This window comes from Oncorhynchus masou, chromosome 26, assembly GCF_036934945.1.
Source record: "Oncorhynchus masou masou isolate Uvic2021 chromosome 26, UVic_Omas_1.1, whole genome shotgun sequence".
Classification (NCBI taxonomy): Eukaryota; Metazoa; Chordata; class Actinopteri; order Salmoniformes; family Salmonidae; genus Oncorhynchus; species Oncorhynchus masou.
Window position 1 is genome coordinate 8,332,018 of NC_088237.1, and position 15,806 is coordinate 8,347,823.

At 48.3% G+C, this 15,806-nt stretch overlaps 1 protein-coding gene across 8 annotated transcripts in view; it reads right to left on the bottom strand.

Annotated features, from left to right (window-relative positions):
• Positions 1-3,954: 3,954 nt before the first annotated feature.
• The window catches only part of LOC135514713 (kinesin-like protein KIF21A), a 54,996-nt gene continuing 43,144 nt past the window's right edge, over positions 3,955-15,806 (bottom strand). For 3 of the 8 annotated variants that reach the window (XM_064938254.1, XM_064938251.1, XM_064938249.1), the window contains 14 exons: positions 11,179-11,373; positions 10,945-11,046; positions 10,543-10,708; positions 10,231-10,251; positions 9,453-9,516; positions 8,879-8,957; positions 8,529-8,719; positions 8,009-8,224; positions 7,674-7,810; positions 7,050-7,224; positions 6,635-6,793; positions 6,128-6,416; positions 5,654-5,853; positions 3,955-5,381 (listed from right to left, as the gene is read on the bottom strand). In XM_064938254.1, coding sequence (XP_064794326.1) covers positions 5,324-5,381; positions 5,654-5,853; positions 6,128-6,416; positions 6,635-6,793; positions 7,050-7,224; positions 7,674-7,810; positions 8,009-8,224; positions 8,529-8,719; positions 8,879-8,957; positions 9,453-9,516; positions 10,231-10,251; positions 10,543-10,708; positions 10,945-11,046; positions 11,179-11,373 — 2,052 coding nt within the window. In that variant the 3' untranslated portion in view covers positions 3,955-5,323. The remainder of the gene's footprint in view (positions 5,382-5,653; positions 5,854-6,127; positions 6,417-6,634; positions 6,794-7,049; positions 7,225-7,673; positions 7,811-8,008; positions 8,225-8,528; positions 8,720-8,878; positions 8,958-9,452; positions 9,517-10,230; positions 10,252-10,542; positions 10,709-10,944; positions 11,047-11,178; positions 11,374-15,806) is intronic. The other 5 variants (XM_064938252.1, XM_064938248.1, XM_064938253.1 and 2 more) reach the window with 4 other exon arrangements.

Genomic DNA, 15,806 nt, shown 5'->3' on the forward strand with positions numbered 1-15,806 from the left:
GACTGACCATAGGAACCTTGAGTACATCCGTTCAGCCAAACGACTTAATGCGCGTCAGGCTCGTTGGGCTCTGTTTTTCGCTCGTTTCGAGTTTGTTATTTCTTATCGTCCGGGCTCAAAAACACCAAGCCTGATGCTTTATCTCGTCTCTTCAGTTCTTCTGAGGTCTCCACCGACCCCGAGGGGATTCTCCCTGACGGGCGTGTTGTCGGGTTGACTGTCTGGGGAATTGAGAGGCAGGTAAAGCAAGCACTCGCTCACACTCCGTCGCCGCGAGCTTGTCCTAGGAACCTTCTGTTCGTTCCCGTTCCTACTCGTCCGGCCGTTCTTCAGTGGGCCCACTCTGCCAAGTTAGCCGGCCACCCCGGCGTTCGGGGTACGCTCGCTTCCATTCGCCAGCGTTTCTGGTGGCCCACTCGGGAACGTGACGCGCGTCGATTTGTCGCCGCTTGTTCGGTCTGCGCGCAGACTAAATCTGGGAACTCTCCTCCTGCCGGCCGTCTCAGACCGCTTCCCATTCCCTCTCGACCGTGGTCTCACATCGCTTTAGATTTTATCACCGGACTGCCTTCATCAGCGGGGAAGACAGTTATTCTTACGGTTGTCGATAGATTCTCTAAGGCGTCTCATTTCATTCCTCTCGATAAGCTCCCTTCTGCTAAGGAGACGGCTCAGATCATTATCGAGAATGTTTTCCGAATTCATGGCCTTCCTTCTGACGTCGTTTCCGACAGAGGCCCGCAGTTCACGTCCCAATTTTGGAGGGAGTTTTGCCGTTTGATTGGGGCTTCCGTCAGTCTCTCGTCCGGCTTTCATCCCCAGTCTAACGGTCAAGCCGAACGGGCCAATCAGACTGTTGGTCGCATTTTACGCAGTCTTTCTTTTCGTAACCCTGCGTCTTGGTCAGAACAGCTCCCCTGGGCAGAGTACGCCCACAACTCGCTTCCCTCGTCTGCTACCGGTCTATCCCCTTTTCAGAGTAGCCTCGGGTACCAGCCTCCACTGTTCTCTTCTCAGCTCGCCGAGTCCTGCGTCCCCTCCGCTCAGGCTTTTGTCCAGCGTTGCGAGCGCACCTGGAAGGGGGTCAGGTCGGCACTTTGCCGTAATAGGGCGCAGACTGTGAGGGCCGCTAATAAGCGTAGGACCAAGAGTCCTAGATATTGTTGCGGTCAGAGAGTATGGCTCTCCACTCAGAACCTTCCCCTTAAGACAGCTTCTCGCAAGTTGGCCCCGCGGTTCATTGGTCCGTTCCGTATTTCTCAGGTCATTAATCCTGTCGCAGTGCGACTTCTTCTCCCGCGCTATCTTCGTCGCGTTCACCCGGTCTTCCATGTCTCCTGTGTTAAGCCCGTTCTTCGCGCCCCCGCTCGTCCCTCCCCCCCATCCTTGTCGAGGGCGCACCCATCTACAGGGTTCGTAAGATTTTGGACATGCGCCCTCGGGGCCGTGGTCATCAGTACCTAGTGGATTGGGAGGGGTACGGTCCTGAGGAGAGGAGTTGGGTTCCCTCTCGGGACGTGCTGGACCGTTCGCTGATCGATGATTTCCTCCGTTGCCGCCAGGTTTCCTCCTCGAGTGCGCCAGGAGGCGCTCGGTGAGTGGGGGGGGGTACTGTCATGTCTTGTTATGTCTGTTCCTGTCCTTTCTCTTCACTCTGTCTCTCTCTGCTGGTCTTTTTAGGTTACCTTCTCTGTCTCTCATTCTTCAGCTGTTCTACATTTCCCCTAACTAGCTCATTCACTCTTTCCCCACCTGTTCTCTCTTCCCCCTCTGATTAGGTCTCTATTTCTCTCTCTGTTCCTGCTACTTTCAGTGTCTGATTCTTGTTTGTGTTTTTTGATGCCAGAAGCAAGCTGTCGTCGCGTTTGCTTCCACCTTGTCCTATCCTGTCGGAGTCTGCCTGGCAGGTGCATCCTGCATTATACCAACGTTCTTTTGTTCCACTGACTACGTTGGAAGAGGATTTATGCCATTCCTGTTTTTCATTAAAGAACTCTGTTTTCTGTTAAAACCGCTTTTGGGTCTTCACTCAAGTACATAACAAAATGTCCTTCAACATGATCTGTGTACTGACGGGCAGAATATCTCCCTGACATTCCTTCCCATTTTCTTCTCGTCCCTCGCTCCATCCTCCCAAGCCTCTCGATCCTCCCCCAGCAGATGTCAGGAAACTCACTCTGGCTGTGTCCGAAATGGAACATTATTCCCTGTATGTGAGGTAAGCGTTGCTATATGTGGTATCGACCCTCTCGCTGTTTCTCAGTCTAATCAAGCTATCTTACTCCCTCTCTTGGTCAACCCTTTATTCCAAAGCCAAATTACACAACCTGTGACTCGACAGGGAAAGAAAAGAGTATTGTAGAAATATCTACAGACACTGAAGAGATGATTCAAGCAATGATTCACTGGGTCAACACACACACACACACACACACACACACACACACACACACACACACACACACACACACACACACACACACACACACACACACACACACACACACACACACACACACACACACACACACATACACACATACACACATACACACACACACACACACACAAAGAGATATTGGATGATTGTAGCCCGTCACATAATCCCTATGACAGAATCCACCTGACAAACCCATATAGGTTGAGCTAAGAATAACCCCCAGACAGGAACTCTTATCCCACGTAGACGTTATTGAGGTCGGTGTGTACATCGATTTACTATGGAACTGTGAGAGTACTGTCTGGGTCCTGCTGTTAGCTTGGGATAAAGAATGTTAGATATCTGAGAAACAGAGAACAGACCAAGAAACCTTATCAGAATATGCTTGACAGTGCAGTAAGAATCCTGGTTGTTTTAATTAAGAACTCTGATGTTCAGCGTTTTTTTTAGATGGAAATAATCATTGATAGAGGAATAATGTGTTGATGAGACCAATACACTATGTCAGATTGTGCTGACAGTGCAGTAGGGACTCCTGGTTGTTTTAGGAACACTGACATAACTCTATATGGCTGGGCCACATTGTATTAAATATACAGTAGCTTGTGGTGTCTGGAACAGTGTTTAGACATGGAACTAGTCCGTGGTACCGAAGTAATGCAGTGCTTAAAGGTGCAAGAGATTGTTCTGTTCTTATTGTACACATGAAACTCTAATGCCCCAGTTGTTGTACGTTAAATAGTGATTCATTCCCGTCACTTCTCTTCTTCGGGAGATGTACGGAACTACGTAAAGGAGGAAGATGATTCCACCTGCAGTGGAGAAAGGAGAAAGAAGCTAATGGGAAAAGATAAAGATGTCATCATAGTTCCCCCTCATTAAATGTATACAGTTGTCGGTCACCTGTGTGCCGACGTGACCAGCGACCCCGTGATGAGCCCACATATGTTGGGTCAAGGGTCGCCGGTCACATGCATACTGTAGGTAGGCACACAGGTGACATGCAGGAAGTGGGAATTCACAGGTATGGAGAGCATATTGCATGAACCATACAATATGCTCTCCATACCTGTGGATTACCATGCTCACCGATTATACCTCGGAACAAGGATATTTGCCTATGGAATTCTTGCAATGTTTTTTTTTTTATCTGTGCTGCGAACAAATGAGCAAAAGACCCAACCAAATATAGATACGCTTAGAAAGCAGGTTGCTTTGCATGCGTTTATGAACATTTGCAATCCCACCTGTGCTATCTCCTGTCAAGGAGATTGGTTCATGGACATTGGGTAGAATCGTTTTCCTGCAACAAATTAAAAATGGCTAAAGACTGAATACCTACCGAAGGACAGGAGGAAGGAAAACAAATCTCCCGCACCCAAGGTAGTGAAACTCTGTTTTGAAACCGTGTCATGTTTCCTAATGTGATACTTACTGTATTAGACTGACACCAATTGGTGGCATCATGGCAACACACATCTCCACGATGAAAGACATAACAGTTCATGTTATTTTTGACAGACGCAATTTATTTCCACACCGCATCTGACATTAGAATCACTAGAAAGTCGGGATTTGTGCACAAGATGTCCACGTAGGAAGATAAACAGATTCTTATTTACATAAAGATGTGGTCATATAACCTATATCATCCCAATCTAGGGATCCTGGGCTAGTCCACACAGATTAGGTTGTGATACTGTACTATCTACAGTATAAGATTGACAGGCACTGATAACAACACACACCTCTAGAGTTTTGTTATATTCTGTTCCGCCCGTTCCTGAATCAGATTGGGGGAAGGGCGTACGTGGGCACAGGAAAACTAACTCAGATATTTTTTATTACTAGGTATTAATGCACTGCAAATCCGTGGATACAACCAATAAACCGAGTTGGTTTAAGATTGGGGCATATGCCTGTGCACAGGTCACCTCCCTTTACTTGGGCTCTGAAACGATTGAAGAAGGCCATTGGATACAACAAGAAATGGAAGATCAGAACTTTGGAGGTATCAAAGTCGCCGTGAAAACACACACATAAATGCAAACATTTTTGACAGGCCATTTTCGTAGTTTTGAGGTTTGAATGTACTTGCGCGATGCAAAGAGAGTAAGACCACTGCAGAGATACTGTACTGTGCACAGGCAAGTGAAACGGAATGCATTGGCTAAAGATACTCATCACAGCCCGTTGACTATCACAGAGAAGGTGTTGTAATTTGGTCACACACACAATCTGCATTAAAAGCAACACTTGAATTGGTTTGAGCTGAACCTCCACAATCGCATTTGTAGTAATGACGACAACACGCCAACATTTGTTTCTGTAGCCACACTGTCTCACACCACTAGTTCACTGTGCTATTCCCACTGAGACATCCCTATTCCCCACTGAGACTCTATGAGTCTCCCATAGGGTTTGGCAGTAACAGCTGAAGTAAGACCAACCTCCATAGGGCCTTATTAAAAGACACCCCCCCCCCCCTCCTGACACAGAGAGATGATTCCACGCTCTGTAGCGGAAGATTCCTCTACGATATGATAGGATACAGCTTGAGACAGTAACATGGGCATTACACTGGAGTTCCACAATTCTTCAGGTGAATTCCACGACTGTTGTGCTACTCTCCTCCAGCCTTGTTGACGGAATGTCTTACGTTGGTGAACTCAATGGGTCATCGGTGTGTCTGGGCTGGTCATCTGGCCTGTGACCAGCTTGGAGGTCCTCCATCCATGGATCATTGTGGAGAGCAGCAGTAAGTAGATTGAGTAGTAGATCCAGCAGGCAGCAATAGATCCCTAGGGCTGTAGAAGATCCAGAGTGATCGAGTAGATCCACAGCGCTGTGTCCAGTCACAGTCCAGAGGTCTCATTCTCAGTGTCAATGGATCCCTTCCTCTAAAGAACCCTTTGCTTGCCAAATCTTCACCGTCCGGTCACTGTCACACAAGAAAGAACATGAAATCACTGGATCAACATTGTGTATCAGAGGTTTGATTATCTCTCTCTTAGGTTAAACTATGACTTTGTTATTATAGTAACAGTGGGTTGATTTACTCAGAGGGTTAGGGTCAGGGTATGATCTGGATCATGGTCAAAGTTAGGAGATATATTCTCTGAAGGTAGGGGTTATGCTCAGGTTTGCCATGAGATTTCGCTGTAGGCTCCTATGGCATTTAAGGGTGATGTTAGGGTTAGGTGTTAAACTCACTCTGAGGCAGTGAATAGCTGGCTGCTGTTGGTAGCCAGTCCATTCACAGGGCTGTCGTGTCCCCTCAGGTCTCCGAGCGGTGCCAGGGTATCAGCGTGCCACAGCTTCAGCAGACCTCCCCTGTCTGCACTCAGCACTACCGGGCACCCTGGCACAACACCCAGTGCACTTACCCAGTCAGAGTGGGCACTCGCCACCTGCTGTGGAGGAAGCAAGTATGCACTATGTCAAAACAGGGCTACAAACTTGAAAAATAACTCATTGGGACAATACATTTTGTTTACTACCACTACTGGTCTTACAATGATGATAATGTTTCAACAAAACAATTCAACAAAACAAGACTTGATGCTTACAAAGCAACAATGCAATGTGAAACTCGCAGCTATCAGCTGATTGTATGTTTCTGAGAGCCTTGTCTTCTTTCAGGTACTAGCAGTACGGTATATACAGCTAGTGTCCAATAGGTCCCACCTGTACTAGTCGTTTCCGGGACAGGTCCCACTTCTTGATGCAGTAGTCTCTGGAGCTGCTGTAGAGGCTGTCCCCCTGAACAGCCAGAGAGACGATACCCTCCTGGTGTGGCGGATCAAAGTTGTGACAGGACACAATGCTGCCCTGGACACCCTCTGTCACCTCAAACATCTTCAGGGTGTGGTCCTTGGACCCCGTTAGGACCATGTCTTGACCGTTGCCCAACTGGTCGACGGTCAGACACAAGACCGGGCCCAGGTGACCCGTCAGCTTCCCAGTAGACACAAACCTAGAGCATAAGGTCAGGGTTCAAGGGTCAGGAAGAGTTCAGATCTAGGAGTCCTCGGTACAACTAAAGATCATACTTGGGAGAAATCTTTTCTTCGCTACATTCAGCGACCTGTGCCTGTTTTAGTGTACACAATTCCTCTCCTTTTATCTTCATTTTGTGCCATCTCCAGTCCTTACTTAAACTAAACACGATATTCAACTACTCTCCATTCTTACTTCCTGAGGTCCCACATGCGGACTGAGTTGCCAGAGGCGGAGTAGAGGTAGGATCCCGTGGGGTTCAGAGAAATCTGGTTGATCTGGTTCTCTCCTGGAGGGATGGACAGGGACCTGAGAGACACACAGCTGTCCCCTGTACTCACCTGGCCCGACGACCTGCGACACACACACACGCACACACATACACACGCTGTCAATACCATGTCAATACCATGACATTGTACTTTTTTCAAGTAGCAAATTAAGAATCTGAAGTTCCCTGGGCTGTGTTGGAATGTGCTAGAATCTCCTAGAATGTGTTGAAAAAAGGAACTGGCAAGCTCAACTCCAACTTTTGACATAACGAAGGTCTTCGGTTTCTTACTAGAGGTGTATATATATACTCTTGGTGTTTGTATCTATATCTACTCACGTGAGTGTGCGTATGCACTTGGCGGAGTCTCGGATGTCCCAGACCTTGATGTAAGCGGTGGAGACGGTGAAGACCAGGCTGGAACAGTATCTAACAGACACCACACTGCTGGGATGATCTCCCAGAGACATGATCTCTTGACCAGTCACCAGGTTCCACACCTTACACGTACGATCTGGCAACACATGCATACACACACACAGGGGTTAGAAGTCAATAGTTAGGGGTTACGATGAGTGTTCAATACGGCAGAAACACCATCAACCACACCAGAGAGCTAGACGAAGTGAATACCAAATAATATGATTTAGACTCATCTGAGCCTTTCAGATGTTTTTATTTATTTATTTATTTTTTTACCTTTATTTAACCAGGCAAGTCAGTTAAAGAACAAATTCTTATTTTCAATGACGGCCTAGGAACAGTGGGTTAACTGCCAGTTCAGGGGCAGAACGACAGATTTGTATCTTGTCAGCTCAGGGATTTGAACTTGCAACCTTTCAGTTACTAGTCCAACGCTCTAACCACTAGGCTATCCTGCCGCCCTTAGACTCTAGGGGTCATGGTTTAGAGGTCAAGGGTTGGTTTTTTGTTCCCGAACATTATAGAACTAGAGAGCTGTACCTTTAGAGCCAGTGAAGAGCAGGTCATCAGTGCAGTCGACACACATGACAGGTTTGGTGTGTCCATCAGCCACATGGACACACTGTAGTCTGGCAGCATGGCTGATCTTAGGGGATGACACAGGGTTGACCACCCCTCTGTAACAGGATAACAGGGACAAAAGACAATGTGTCAAGTCTGTTAGGACAGTGGTTCCCGAACTGTGTGTGTGTGTGGGGGGGGGGGTGGAAGGGAAGCCCCGAGTGAAGCACAAGAAGTAGGTACAACTATGACCATCGTGACGTCATACGAACATGACACTTGTGGCAGACATTGTGAAGTGGTGTGGCTCTTACGTTGGTTTGGTGTCTGTGATTTTGGTCTTCTCTGTGGCCGTGGGCGTGGGTATGTGCGACTTTGTCTCTCTCGCCGGGTGACCCTTGGGGTCCATAGGTGTGTGTTCCTTGATGTCTAAAGGGGGATGTCCTCCCTTCTCTAGCATCTTCCTGCGTGTTAGAGGCGAGCACTCCAATGATCTCCTCTCAGCTCCCATCGAAGACCAGGCTCCAGATCTACACAACACAGAGACAGACAGACCAGCGACATGAACAGTTGAAGTGATGTGCACCGGATGATCTACCGGAGTCACATACATCACTGAAGGTTACAATGCATTCCGGGTCAAGTTAAACATTCTATCCTTTTCGTGCCGATGCACTTGTTTTTTCAACAACAACACGGTTAAGGTGTGAAGCCTGACCGGTCAAATTCACATTCAGTAGGTAAGGATTTACTCCGCAAGTATCTGACTGTATTTCCTGTACTATAGCTTTAAAAAACGAAACACAAAGACATTTGACCAACATAAGGACTTACAGTCCAGCTATCCGGGAGGACAGTGCTGAGGGGGACACAGTGAGTTCCCTGTCCCTGAGATGTCCTGCTACTGTCCCCATGTCCCCTGTCCCTTCCTGGGCGTCTGTCGGGGGTAGCAGGGGTGCAGAGAAGTCAAATTCACCACTCCCGGCATACAGCAGCTCCATCTGCGTGGTTGTCCTTCTGCGTGCCTGTGGTAGTGGGATCGATCCAATCAATCAATCAATAACATAACCATTCATAAAGAGTGTTTTACAAATAGCATTTGTATGAAAGTGCTTATCAGTAACTCCTTTATTTTAGACTTCATGAAAATGTAATTAAAATGGCGTTTAGAGAAATGCTTTTACATGTGAAAGTACGGTAGACGACTGTACCTTCCTAGGTTTGGCCTCTCCACACAGCTTCAGGAGGTCAGAGGCCAATGAGCTGAAGCAAAGACAGAGGAGCAATTGACATGTTTATTTTATTTAACCTTTATTTAACTAGGCAAGTCAGTTAAGAGCAAATTCCTATTTACAATGATGTTACTCATAGTCTTATTGATAAGTTTGTTGATGGACGACCCAAATAAAGCACAATCATACATTAAAGATGGAATCCGCAGTAGGAGAAACAGCGCCACTGTCCAACCCACAGCCACTGTTACTGTTTTTGTTTAGTTGACAAACTGGAGGCGAGGAGCGCGGCCCGACGTGGTAAAAAAACAAAAAACGCCGTACATATTCTGCTGTTCTATTGCGCGTACAATGATGTCCAAGGGGGATTAAACTGTGTCCGTTGTTTGCAGTAGCTTCTTTGTTTTTGTAATATTGCAAACGGATGTGGCTGTTTCCCTATTAAGGATTCCAGCTTTAAGTGATGAAATTCAATATTTAATATCCTCATGGTCTTGTCTGAGTTAAATGTTGTTGTTTTTTTTACCTTCCCTCTGTGGCTGGGCTGGCGGTAGAGGACTCATCACTACTGCTGTCATCTCCGTTCTCTGCTTGAGGACAGAACCATACAGCACACCTTGTTACGCTGGACCCTCAGATACACAACATGCCTCAGTTACTGCATGGTCGGACATGGGGTAGCTGTGGCTTCACAGCATGTTTTCAAATATCCCATTACAAGCACTAAACTTGTGTTACTTTACTATTTAAACTGTCAGAGGATGATCACTTTCAAAGCACATCTACAGTCTGGATATCACAAAGAAAACAAATGCATACGTTGTTTTCAAACCAATGCGGCAGCAGCAGCAAAACAATAGTTCGATTTCAAAGAGCTCTAAGGTACAGGGTTCAAAGTTCAGAGGTCAGGTTAAATACATCAGGGGTCAGAAGGAGGTCAATAGTATAGTATACTGACGTTTTCATTTTATGGAGGGTAACTTAGTAAAGGTTGTAGTTGGAGTAGTACTCTAGTTAAGGCCTGAACTTCAGGTTTGCGTGGGGGCCAGGGTTTAAGCTAATGCCTATTCTTAATTTTCAGATCGTCCTGAATGAGTCCGCTGAACAGGAGAAAGCTAGACATCCACACAGAGGATGGGGAGGGTCAGACAGGGAAGTGGGAGACAGGGGGCAACATACCACCTCATGCACCTCATGGCAAAGTTACGTTCTCAGGTTAGTCTTAAAGGGGAGTTTTAGAGGGAGGAGGGGCTTTAGGGGAGACCCATGGTCTCTGGGATCAGTCAGTCTGGTGTGTTACTTACCCACCACTAGGTAACCTATCTCTGTTTGAATTCAGGGTGAACAAACAGGGGGAAAAAACAAAGAAATCAAAGTCAAACAAAAGCTAAAAGAATGGAGACACTTTATTTTACAGTCCCGTTTCAGTGGGTATTTTACTTGTAGGCTATTTACTAGGAGAATACGTGATGGTGCATGTTTCACTGAATCCGAAAGAAAAACAACATGGGAGACATGTTGTGAATGTCAGATAACACAATGGACTGTAAAATGAAGTGTAGCCAAAAAATGACGAACTGAAAAGCAGTGTGTTTATACCACTGAGCCATCTATACCTTGCAGTGCGTTGCCCAGCAGAGCGTCCAGCTCAGGGTTGAGTTCAGCTTTCTCCTTCAGCATGTGGAACAGCAGCTGGTTCTGAGTGGCGCTGTTGATCTCTGTCTGCTTCAGCCTGCCCTCCATCATCTTCACCTGGGAATCCTTCTGGGCCGCCTGCAGACCCTGGGAGATGAACATACCAGTAAAATCATACATGACAAACACACGTAAATTCCATACTGACATCAACAAGAGTGTTGTGACATTTAGACCACAGAACAGCAGACGCGTATGTTTAACTCTATAATAAACATTGTGTTTTAAAAAAAAGGTATAAAGTTGGTAGATTTACAATACCCTGAATGCCGCTTAATCGAAAGGCCAAGGGAACTCAGTAGGGGCAGGTGTTCTGTGGTTACCTTGTTGATGGCCATGTGCAGGAAGTGATCAAGCAGGAAGCGGGCTTCTGATAGGTTACAGGAGCTGATCACCGCAGTAACCTCCACTGTGTCTCCCTCCTCCTGCATCCCAACAACATCACAGTCAGTCATAATAACAGTTATGAAGAAAATGTGTGTGCTGGCGTCAGCTGTACTAAGAAACTAGAAGGCGTCAATTTCCTGCAGAAAATGTGCGTGTTTGCGTCAGCGAACCTTCGCTTCCTCCATCTGCATGATGTTGGCCTGACAGTCAGCGATGCTGTCGTTGATGTAGTCGATGTTGGCCGCCAGGGCGTCTATCTCCTCGTTCAAAGACTGGATGCTTCGGTCCGTGTCGGTCCCCTCTGTGGCGATCTTCTCCCTCTTACGAGACAACTTCTCTCTTCGCTTGGTCAGGTCCTCACGTTGCTGTAAGAGGCAGGGAGGGAGGGAGAGAGATGGAGTTATAATAAAATTGTCTCCAAATTGCATTCCTATCTACCTATTGATCTACAATCTTAGAAGTAACGGAGCTTGGAGGAACCTTCTGGGGTTCTAAAAATTGACACACAGGGGGAACCTTTCCAGGTCACAAAGGTTCCTCGAGGAACCCCTCTGAAAAGGTTCTTCAAGGAACCCCTGTGACGTGAGCCATATCTTTTCGCTTAAGTGTCACAGATTGACACTTATACGCTGATACTGGGCTGCCTGTGTAAAGGTTCAAACAGGAATGTTTTTGTGATGGGACGGATACATTTCTTTACCTTTTTAATAATATAGAAGATTGGAGACGTGGCTTATTGGAGGAGTGGCTTTCAGATATTTATTTTTGGCCACCTGTAAGAGTAAATGTCATTCCTGTTCATCATATAAAGTTTGTACACAACAAAGTGAAATGTTCCTTAAATGTTTATGCATATTGCATATTCTAATATAACAACAAGATTTCACAGCCTGACTTTATGTCAGCGTCTATTTTTGATGAGTAAAGTGACTCCATCTCCTGGTGATCTGTGACAAACGTGGTAAATTAAGGCACATAGAAACAACTCTAGGGATACGTTTAGGCATTCATTCTGACTGGTTAAGTTAAGGATTAAGGTTGGGGATAGGGTTAAAACCCGAATGGACTTGCTTAACCGTTGTAGACAGATGGCGGAGTAGTCTAAGCCTCCGGCTCTGTAGACAGCGTGTTTAATCCCAGTGTTTTTCCCGCCCTTTTTCCCCCTTCTATCTAGCGGTTGGTTTTGATGCCACCTCCTGATGTCCTGGGGACCTGCACAAACGTTGAAATTTGCCTTGGATCTGGAGTGATCCCTCTGAATATAATATGAACATTTCTGATTACATACGCTGCTTTCAGAAGGTATTCACACGCTTTGACTTTTTTTTCACATTTTGTTGTGTTACAAAGTGGGATCGAAATTGATTTAATTGTCATTTTTTTGTCATTTTTTTTGTCTAGACAAAATACTCAATCTTTAAAAAATGTAATTAATGGAAAATAAAACACTGATATATCTGGACTAGAAAAGCATTCAACCCCCAGAGTCAATACATGTTAGAACAACTTTTGGCAGCGATTACAGTTGTCAGTCTTTCTGGGTAAGTCTCTAAGAGCTTTACACACTTGGATTTGACAATATATGCCTATTATTATTGAAGAAATTCTTCAAGCTCTGTCAACTTGGTTGTTGATCAATGCTAGACAGCCATTTTCAAGTCTTGCCATAGATGTTCAAGTGGATTTAAGTCAAAATTGTAACTAGACAACTCAGCAACATTCAATGTTGTCTTGATAAGCAACTCCAGGTGTATATTTGGCTTTGTGTTATAGGTAGTTGTCCTGCTGAAAGGTGAATTTGTCTCCCAGTGTCTGTAGGAGAGCAGACTGAACCAATATTTCCTTTAGGATTTTGCCTGTGCTTAGCTCTATTCCATTTATTTTATCCCCCAATAAACGCTGTCACGTTCTGACCATCGTTCGTGTGTGTTTTCCTTGTTTTAGTGTTGGTCAGGACGTGAGCTGGGTGGGCATTCTATGTTGTGTGTCTGGTTTGTCCATTTCTATGTTAGGCCTGATATGGTTCTCAATCAGAGGCAGGTGTTAGTCATTGTCTCTGATTGGGAACCATATTTAGGTAGCCTGTGTTTCACTGTGTGTTTGTGGGTGATTGTTCCTGTCTCTGTGTTTTGCACCAGATAGGGCTGTTTTTGGTTTTTCCACGTTTGTTGTTTTTGTAGTGTTCATGTTTATCTGTTTTAATTAAACATGAATCAATATAACCACGCCGTGTTTTGGTCCTCCTCTACTTCACCACAGGAAAACCCTTACAGAATCACCCACCAACCAAGGACCAAGCGACGTGGTAAATGGAGGCAGCAGGAGAAGCGACAGGTGCAGCAGGAGCAACAGCAGCAGAAGCAGCAGCAGGAGCAACAGCAGCAGCAGCAGTGGGAGAGGCTGCACTATTTGGAGGAATGGACTTGGGAGGAGAACCTTGACGGGAAAGGACCCTGGGCAGAGCCAGGAGAATATTGCCGCCCCAAAGCCGAGCTGGAGGCAGCGAAAGCAGAGAGGCGGCATTATGAGGAGCTAGCACGGCAGAGCGGCTGGAAGCCCGAGAGGCACTCCCAAAAAATTCTTGGGGGGGCACAGGGAGAGTGTGGCAGAGGCAGGAGCCAGACCTAAGCCAACTCCCCCTGTTTACCGTAAGGAGCCATGGATGGAATTGGAGCTGTCTGTGAAGCTGAGGGCTGAGTCTGAGAGTGTTGAGGATGTATTGGACAGAGTAGAGAGAAAGCTGTTGGTTTGGCATAGTATGCACGGCATTTGCCCTGAGGAGCGTGTTAGCTGTCTGATGCCACCTGTGTCAGTTCCTCGTACTCAGCCTGAAACGTGTGTTGGAGTTCCGGGGGATTTGATGCCGGCTATACACACCAGGTCTCCAGTACACCTTCACAACCCAGTGTGTCCTATTCCTTGCACTCACCCGGAGGTGGGTGTCCCCGGCCCGGTACCACCAGTGCCGGCACCCCGCACCAGGCTGTCTCTCCGTTCCATCAACACAGGTGCTCCCGCCTGTCCGGCGCTACCAGAGATTCCGCCCCTCATTCCAGAGGCGCCAGAGCCCCTCATTCCAGAGGTGCCAGAGCTTCTCTGTCCAGCACTGCCTGAGCTACCAGTCTGCCCAGCGCCGCCAGCGCCGTCAGTCTGCCCAGCGCCGTCAGTCTGCCCAGCGCCGTCAGTCTGCCCAGCGCCGTCAGTCTGCCCAGCGCCGTCAGTGCTGCCAGTCTGCCCAGTGCCGCCAGTCTGCCCAGTGCCGCCAGTCTGCCCAGCGCCGTCAGTCTGCCCAGCGCCGTCAGTCTGCCTAGCGCCGTCAGTGCCGCCAGTCTGCCCAGCGCCGCCAGTCTGCCCAGCGCCGCCAGTCTGCCCAGCGCCGCCAGTCTGCCCAGCGCCGCCAGTCTGCCCAGCGCCGCCAGTCTGCCCAGCGCCGCCAGTCTGCCCAGCGCCGCCAGTCTGCCCAGCGCCGCCAGTCGGCCCAGCGCCGCTAGTCTGCATGGAGCAGCCAGAGCTGTCAGTCTGCAAGAAGCAGCCAGAGCCGCCAGTCAGCGTGAAGCAGCCAGAGCCGCCAGTCAGCGTGAAGCAGCCAGAGCCGCCAGTCAGCGTGAAGCAGCCAGAGCCGCCAGTCAGCGTGAAGCAGCCAGAGCCGCCAGTCAGCGTGAAGCAGCCAGAGCCGCCAGTCAGCGTGAAGCAGCCAGAGCCGCCAGTCAGCGTGAAGCAGCCAGAGCCGCCAGTCAGCGTGAAGCAGCCAGAGCCGCCAGTCAGCGTGAAGCAGCCAGAGCCGCCAGTCAGCGTGGCGCAGCCAGAGCTGTCAGTCTGCCAGGATCCACCAGTCAGCCAGACTCTGCCAGACTCTTCCAGATCTGCCAGTCAGCCAGACTCTTGCAGATCTGCCAGACTCTTCCAGAACTGCCAGTCAGCCAGACTCTTCCAGGTCAGCCAGACTCTTCCAGATCTGACAGTCAACCAGACTCTTCCAGATCTGCCATTCCGCCAGGATCCGCCATTCCGCCAGGATCCGCCAGTCAGCCAGGATCTTCCAGATCCGCCAGTCAGCCAGGATCCGCCATTCAGCCAGGATCTGCCAGAACTGCCAGTCTGCCAGGATCTTCCAGATCCGCCATTCAGCCAGGATCCGCCAGATCTGCCAGTCGGCCAGGATCTGCCAGTCAGCCAGGATCTGCCAGAACTGCCAGTCAGCCAGGATCCGCCAGTCAGCCAGGACCTTCCAGATCCGCCAGTCAGCCAGGATACGCCAGTCAACCAGGATCCGCCATTCCGCCAGTATCTGCCAGAATCGCCAGCCAGCCAGGATCTGCCGGAACCGCCAGCCAGGATCTGCCAGAACCGCCAGCCAGAATCTGCTCGATTCATCGAGTTGCCCCTCTGTCCCGAGCTGCCCCTCTGTCCCGTGTTATTTAGTAGGGTTGCCGTGGCTAGGAGGTCACAGAAGCGGACAAGGTGGGGGAGGACTACGGTGAAGTGGGGGCCACGTCCACCACGTCCAGACAGATGCCCACCCAGACCCTCCCCTATAGGTTTAGGTTGTGCGTTCGGAGTCCGCACCTTGAGGGGGGGGGGGTACTGTCACGTTCTGACCATCGTTCGTGTGTGTTTTCCTTGTTTTAGTGTTGGTCAGGACGTGAGCTGGGTGGGCATTCTATGTTGTGTGTGGCATTCTATGTTGTGTCTGGTTTGTCCATTTCTATGTTTGGCCTGATATGGTTCTCAATCAGAGGCAGGTGTTAGTCATTGTCTCTGATTGGGAACCATATTTAGGTAGCCTGGGTTTCACTGT